General features: G+C 46.1%; 1 protein-coding gene across 1 annotated transcript; it reads right to left on the bottom strand.

Annotated features, from left to right (window-relative positions):
* Positions 1 to 1,208: 1,208 nt before the first annotated feature.
* Positions 1,209 to 7,643, bottom strand: LOC6593106 (retinal homeobox protein Rx-B). Its single transcript, XM_002017852.2, has 5 exons — positions 7,438 to 7,643; positions 5,214 to 5,490; positions 4,906 to 5,035; positions 2,228 to 2,315; positions 1,209 to 2,062 (listed from the first exon to the last, which is right to left on the bottom strand). The coding sequence occupies exons 1-5, from the start codon at positions 7,589 to 7,591 to the stop codon at positions 1,506 to 1,508; spliced, it is 1,206 nt and encodes a 401-aa protein (XP_002017888.1). The 5' UTR covers positions 7,592 to 7,643; the 3' UTR covers positions 1,209 to 1,505.
* Positions 7,644 to 7,901: the final 258 nt, after the last annotated feature.

The raw sequence follows: 7,901 nt of genomic DNA on the forward strand, positions 1-7,901 counted from the left end.
GGCGAAGCGAATGGTAAGTGTAATCAAATTCCAACCCAAATCCCGGCCTTTCAGACAGAGCAGCCTGAGCAGGAACTTGACGGCGTTTTATTATTAAATTTGAGGCCATTGCACACACAATGCGACATCCTGCCGCGAGCCCAGAGCCCTGTGCGAAATTATTAAAAAGTAATTATGGCACAAATTACGAGATATCAATATAGCATTTAGCTCTGCAGGCGGCCCACTACAAAAGGACTCTCCCTCTTAATCTCGATCTAGCCCTATATCTCTGTCTCTCTCCCTCTTCCACCACCACTTGAGTTCGGTGCAAATCCTTTGGCTCACACATCCTTTAGAATTGCATTCTGCCGACATTTCCTCCACTGCTGTCTGCCGCCGTGTCCGGACACAATACGAGATGCCTTCTCTCCCATTGTGCTTCCTCTGGACGACTTCTTCGCCGTCTCTTCACATGTTGTGCAACATTTCCTCTTCCCCCTGCCTGGGCCTCTTAATATTGGGCATAATATCGAGATTATTATACGACTTGAACTCCTCTCGCCCAGCCATTCAAAAGACCCTGCCGGGGGTTGGTCTCTGATGAAGATCATTTTCATTTGACTCGATCAATGGTAAGGTCGCGTCAATTGTAGCCAACATTTGGCAATTTATAGTGAGATCCCGTAGGGTCATAATCCCTGCTTAAGGTAGAAACATTTTGCAGATTATTTTTTAGTGGAGCAGAAATGAAAAAGTGTCTTAGGTTAACGGAAATATACAAAGAGATTAACTTTGTCTATGGTTATTTTCCAGAAGTAAACTGCCAGCAGATATGGTTGATTGGTGACTACCAAGTCAGTGGTAGTCAGTTGTTGATTGGAACCGTACAAAAATGTTTTCGTAAACTTATTTGAAAGTAATATAATTACTGTGAGATCCTGACAAACCTGAAGAGGTTTAGAGTCGTATATGCATATATCTCCTTATAAACAGCAGAGCCTGGCCATTTTGCTTTAGCTTCTGCTGGTCCGATCTATACGAATCCAATATGACTACAGCTTTCATAAGGACTACTTTAAGATAAAAAGACACACACAAGAGTATTTGCAATCGTGTGCTTCTTGCAAACGATTCTTGTCCCTCGCGATAGTACTTACCTTTGCATTTGTCTCTTTGCGAAACCTTCCTTCGAACAATACAAATTTACCCATAAAAATTCACCATGATTTGTTTTCACTTTGTTTATTTTTGTTTTCCTCAGATAAATTTCTTGATTTCGGCTTTATGGCTAATTGCATGACACTTGCTGGGGCTAATAATAATTTTAGATCTCTTACAGATAAACAATATGTGTGTACATGTTAGGACTAAGTTCATTTTGGCAATAGGCTACGCTCTTAGATATCTTACAATGCGGTATATCCGTCCCCTCCCAATGCATGTGTTTATATGTGATGTGTATGTACATGGCGATCGCTTTTCCGCATCCTTCTGTTTCCGTATGGCTAAATATCACCGCGAAGTTAGTCCTCGCCTTTGGTCACCACAGACACGGGGGTCGAGGAGTTGCTGCTCGCTCCACCTGCACTGCAGGGCGACTGGGCTGCCGTCGAAGTGAGCATCAGGCCACCCGAGATAAGGGTGGTGCCTCCACCCGAGGGTGGCGTGGCGTGGGGATGAGGCACGAGCGGTTTGGGACTCTCCCGCGGACTGCTGTTGCTGCACGGCGGACTCACCTGGGCAGTGGACAGGCCCGCGTGCATCGATAGGTTCTGGGGGTAGCCGGCAGCTGCCGCAGCCGCTGCTGCCGATCCGCTGGCCGCCGCTGCTGCTGCAGCCGCGGCTCCGGCTCCAAAGATGCCGTTCAGATTGCTCAGACCCATGTACTGGGAGAGCAGAGTGTGGAAATTGGGCAGCTTGTAGTGGGGCGCCATCAGATGCTGGGGCAGGAGGCCGGCGGCCGGATTGAAGTGCTGGTGCAGGGCAAAGTGCGGGGGCCAGAATTCGGCGGGCAGCCCGGCCGGATGCCCGGGCAGGCCGTGCGGCGGCATGGGAATGCCCAGCGGAAACTCTGGCAGACCTGGAATGAGAGCATAGGCGAGTTCGTTAGTCGAGGGCTGGTGACAGTATGACAGGGCGGCAGTGCGCCGGAGCTGGGAGTGGGAGTACGACATAATTGCTAATTATGTTGCACACGTAATTCGGTAATTTGCGGACAAATCAAATGCGTAACGGGAGGACTTACCTTGCTCGGGCAGGAGGTATCCGGCCTTATCCTGATTCATAAACTTCTCACGTTTGCGCCATTTGGCCCGACGGTTCTGGAACCACACCTGCAAGTGCACGGAAAGAACAAAGTTTAGAGTTGGAGCTGAGTGTATGCAAATGTAAGCTACCCCGTAGACCTGCGAGTATATTGAGTTTATGCTGTGAGAGTGACTAATACCAAATATGTTACAATTGTGAGTGTCTAGGTTCTAGGTAGATTCTCCCAACAGCAGTATGGATTCCAATATTTCAAGGAATCTCAAATAGATGCAAGAAGCCGAAGATCGAAGAATAACCCGATATTAAACCTTTCGTTTAGCTTCTATTGCCTTTAGTGCTCCGTTAAGGATAAACAATACCACAAAGTCGATTTCTGACTACTTTAAATTGACTTGCAACTTGTCGAACGTCTTGTGATTGCTTTGACTTTGACCAAAGCTGAACAATTTGGCAATCTATCAATCTGGAAGTTCGAAAAGTTCACGCCACATAGTCCTTCGATTGGGATCCATCCACTTCACACTCCTCCCACAAATGTCTGAGCCAGAAGGAGGAAGGTGAAGCGGAGAGTTGTGAGTGGGCTGGAGAGATGCCAAATACAATGGCATCCAATCGGAAGTGTTGTACTCTGATTTGCAACGCTCCCACCCTGTCTCTCTCTCTCTCTCAGCCTCATTCTCTTTCTGGAATGCTGCAAAGGGTGTCTTATGCAATTTTGGCACTTGCTTGGGGTTGACCACCCTGCAACACCATCCCCCCACCACCGCAATGGGCGTTGGCTGCACACACATTTCCGCTTTGGGGGCACACATTTTCAATCCGAGCCGATGGGAAAATTAATTGTTTGTAAATTGAAATCACTCGACAACTGACTGTACCCGGGGCAGGATTGAGACAAAAGAGGAGTCGCTGCAATTATAGACACCCTGTACTTAGGCCAGCCCCAGGATCCAGTCTGCTGCTCCTGCTCCTGCTCCTTGTCCTGCCAGCATTTGCAACAATGTGTGCAGTTGAGCGAGTAGTAAATTAGCAACGATTTCCTTGCTATAATTGCTGCCAATTATTGTCCTGTGTCCTGTCCCGGGTCCTGTGTGTCTGCTGGGAAATGCCAACGCCAACCCACATCCACCCGCAACGGTCTCCCGCTTTTGTGTGTGTGTGTGTGTGTGTGTGTGTGTATGATTTTGTGGGCTTTTTAATTGTCAGTTGGCTGCAATTATGATGCGGACCAACTTAAACCACTGTGCGAGAGCAGCGAGTCGGCAGAAGTTGAATTGCGGATATCCGTTCAGCATTTATCGCACATGTGCGATCATCAAACTGTCACAGAAAGCCCCCAACCCATACCCATAACAGCTGTGCAGTGTACACCGTAAGGATCCAAACAGTTGTTAAAGTTTGGAGTACACCTTAGTCCTGCTGGAAAATTTTTGAATACATTTCTGAAAGCTTTGCCATACAAATTCGACTGACCCCAGGAGTTAGAAAGCTGCTTACTCCTTTTTTTTCTGGGATGCCGCTCAGCACGGATGCAAATCCTGAAATAATTGCCCACTCATCAACCCCAGAACAAACGGGGATTAAGCTACAGATACTTTTGTATCTATCACGTAGAAAACCAAACAGAAACCCGGTAAAAAAAAAGAAACGCTGCAAGCTGCCAGCTCTAAATCTGCTTCTACTCGTATGTATTGAAGGACCCCAAAAAACGCTCTTCGCATATAGGAATCAATGACCAATTACAGTTAATCTGCTAACAGATATGTGAGGGCTCGCCAGCAGTAACATCGCATCGCGATGAGGATGTCGATGCGGATGAGGATGACGACCGTGAAACGGACAATTTGTATGCAGAGTCCGTAATCCCTCTGTGAGCCAGCGCGAGAGTGCTTAGGTCAAGTTGTTTTACATTCTCTTGAAATCTTTTTTGTGCGATTGCGATACTTTTTTCCCCCGTCAACAACAGCGGCAAAATCGGGCAAATCGCTCAATCAAAACTGAAGTGTTTGAAAGCATTCTCAACCGAAATCAAATTGTACGAGTATGTGAGAGAGAGGCATGCGAAAGGACACCCTAATTACATGTGTAGTCATCTGTGTGTATGGTTGCCGCGTGTCCTGCAGCAGCATCAGAGAGGGAGACAGACAGGGAGACGGGACCCAGAGCCACTTTAATTGTTTACCCAAAAGTAGAGTTAATAAAAATACCAACACCATGTGAGCGCGACCAATTTAATCATTTGGAAAATCACAATATCTAATGTCCCTGGGACAAAGACAACCCCTAAAAAGGACGCGGCGACAACCCTCCGACTAGATCTAAGCGTGTTTGTGTACAAAGTGGGGTTTAAGTGTTTCAAAGACCATTTACAAATTGGGCTCGACCGATTGTTCGACGGGCTTAGCGACCTCTCCGCGTTCCCAGACGTTCCAAAGCTATCGCTTTGCAATCGTTTTGTTGACGTTTTGTTGGCGTTCTGCTGCCTGAAGTATATCAGCGAAGTTTGATGAATTACGAGTTAAAGCTTGTCAGCTAATTAAAATTTTTACTGATTCTATGGGCATTCGACTACGGTTAGCCGGTGAATTTCCATGGGTGGGGGTGTTTAGCTTAATTCGAAAATAATTACGACAGCAGAGTTCGTATTTCAATTACCTGCACGCGCGCCTCGCTCAAATCCAGGCGCATGGCCAGATCCTCCCTTGTGAACACGTCCGGGTACTGGGTCTTCTCAAAGGCCCGCTCCAATTGATGCAATTGAAAGGTCGTAAATGTTGTGCGAGATCTGCGAAATCAAAGTCGGCACATTAGCGGGGTAAATGGATGGATAGATAGATAGATGGAAGGAGCGAAGGATTCTACTTTTGTTTTCATGTTTTTTAATAGCCAAACAATGGCCAAAAACGATTGGATCTGCTAAGCGGATTGCCCCATACTCTGCGGCAACTCTATCGAGGACTCACCTACGGACTTTGCGCGGCCTCTCCATGTCGCTCAGATCATGGCCGTTGTTGAGGCTCGATGAGAGCTCGTCATCGTTGTCCACGTCCAGACCGCTCTCCGTGTTCGTTGGTGAATCCTCGCGCTTGGCCTGGGCTGGCTGCTGGTGCTGCTGCTGCTGCTGATGCTGTTGCTGGTGCTGCTGTTCCTGCAACATGTGGCTGTTGTTGTGGTGCAAGTGATGGATGTGATGGGCATGGCCATGATGGGGATGCGAAATCAACACATCGCTGGGTGTATCTGAAAGGGCAGAGAATGGAAAAAGTTAAACAATTTCGAATTGAACTCGAGTGCCGCCTCGAACAAAAAAGTTTTGCGTTTGACTTTGAAAAATGAAAGCTGCGCCAGCTGCGGCCCAGAACACTTTCGAAATTCATTCAATTGTAACTGAAGTAGTTATATCCGGGACTTTTAACCCCCAGAGCCAGGTCAGAGCAGTCCACAGAGCCGCTTCAAAAAAGCAAAACCTTTCCACTTGCGAGAGCCTCAAGAGCTCGAAAGCTACGCGAATTGATTTGGCAATCAATAACAAATAAATAAATACGGTTTGGCTTTACCCCGATTCCCGATTCCCGACTCGGATATGAGTCTGGTGTGAGTATCCTTTCACACGCCCGAGGCCGAAATCGGGTAAAAGTTTTTCAAAAAGATTTCCCTCAGAGCGAACGAGTAACGTGTAATCAAACTTTAATGAACCTCAAATTAATCATATTCACAATAGCGCAAGGACACGTCGCCGCTCAGCAGGATACCCTGTCGTCCTTATCGTATTTCGTAACATTTATGCAGACAGAACCGGAGACCAAGCCCGCGCCAGAGCCTGTTGTGGCGAAAAGGTAATTTCCAGCGAGCATCAAATTACGCGACAGCAATCGAGGCTCACAGGATGCAGTATCCTGCGGTGCGCACGTTGCTCGTTGTCGCCAAATTGTAGCCGTTCCTGGTCCCTGCTCCCTTGTTCCTTGTCCATGATTCTGTTCCTGCTTCGGTTCCTGTCCCCATCCCATCCACCCAAAGCGCTTCAATCTAATTATGGGTCTAATGACGCAATTGGTTTTCTCTCCCAGTCTCTGCCTCGTTGTCCATGATACATGTGGCGTATCCTGTCAGATATGTTTTGCTACACAGTGATTTTTTCCCTTCTTTCCCAGCTATTCACCGATCCTTGGGTGAGGCCTCATGCCGCTTGGCCACGCCCACAGCAAGAGTCTCAACATGGCAGACACCTCCCATTGTCATGATATGTTTCTTGTTTCTCTCTGGTTGCGGGAGTTTTCGGGATGATGTTTGCTGCTAAGTTTATTCTATGCCCACACTAACTACGACAAAATGTCCTTTCCAAGCAATTTGCATATGATATGGGTCCTTGAGATGGGTCAGCCCGGATTGTGGTCCCCATTCCTGTCCCCTGTGTGTCCGAATATATCTTTGATGTGGTTACCAGTTTTAGTGGGGGCTGATTATTGGGTACAGGCTTAAACTATGTTTGTCCGTACCCACAAATACTCCTTGGTGTAACAAGATATTCGGAAATATAGTACTATACTTAAGAACTATCGTCAATGGAAAATTTAAAATGATGTTTGGAAGAATGATAGAACTCCTCATTGAAACAAAGTTCCATGCATTTACTCAATATCATAAGTTGAATAAAGGTTAATAAATAAAATAGTCTACTTCAAAATACAAAAGACCAGACGATATTCTTCATCTGTCCTAAATATTGTTGCTTTATAAGAGAAGAAGAATATAAGTTTGGCTTGACCGGCACTGCTCTCTACTGAAGACAAAGGGTTCTAATCTCTACAGGAAAACTGATTGGTAGGACTACAATCGTGATAAGCATCGTCAGAACTCCTCAACCAGCAAACGAACCATAGTATTTTACGTTTACAATTATTCAAATAAAACGATCTAAAGCGATTAAAGTACATATATTACATACATATGTAATCGTTGAAAAAATCATATTTTAACGGAATGGCAAGTCTCAAGGCTACAGCTTTTAAATGTAATCTAATTTTTCACAAATTTTAATAGTCTTCAATTATAAATGTCATTCTTCAAACTTGCAAAGACCCGACAATCGTCAATATGCTTTTGCCCCACAGATCACCGACGGCAATCGATATTATCCTCACCATCAAAAATCTATATCCCACCGAAGCTCATAAATATATGACTTACCACTGCGCTTGATCTGGTGCTGATTACCCAAGATCTGATCGATGCTGTAGACGGCGCGAGGACGCGAAACGGGACTCTCCTGGACGGAGCCGGGACGCATGGCTGGCGGCATGATGGGGTGCTGGTGGTGCTGTGTGGTCGTTGTGGTCATCATAGCTCAATGAGAGCTCAGGCTGAAGCAGCTGGATCCACGAACCACTAATAATCGATTGTCGAAAATTGTTTCCGTGCACTTTTTAGTAACCAAATTATTGTTGATTATTTTTGAAAATTTCTTTCTAATATAATTTCGTATTTTATTTATTTCACAGAATTTGTTGTGTTGACTTGCACGCGCGGCGACTGATTAATTAATGCCTCCTGTAATGCTCTCTGTACGATATTGATTGATAGGGTTTCCACAGCTAGTGCGATTAAGCAGGACTGTGGCTAGGCAGAGGTGAACGGAACAGGACTGTGCTGAG

This window comes from Drosophila persimilis, unplaced genomic scaffold, assembly GCF_003286085.1.
Source record: "Drosophila persimilis strain 14011-0111.01,24,50 unplaced genomic scaffold, DperRS2 tig00000002-arrow-pilon, whole genome shotgun sequence".
In the NCBI taxonomy this organism is placed as follows: domain Eukaryota; kingdom Metazoa; phylum Arthropoda; class Insecta; order Diptera; family Drosophilidae; genus Drosophila; species Drosophila persimilis.

Excerpts from the sequence above, each read along its gene's own strand:
- LOC6593106 (XM_002017852.2), bottom strand. The coding sequence starts at position 7,591 with ATGATGACCACAACGACCACACAGCACCACCAGCACCCCATCATGCCG. Across the intron at positions 5,491-7,437 it reads GCACCAGATCAAGCGCAGTG|ATACACCCAGCGATGTGTTG; the intron begins GTAAGTCATATA and ends CTGCCCTTTCAG. Across the intron at positions 5,036-5,213 it reads AGGCCGCGCAAAGTCCGTAG|ATCTCGCACAACATTTACGA; the intron begins GTGAGTCCTCGA and ends TTGATTTCGCAG.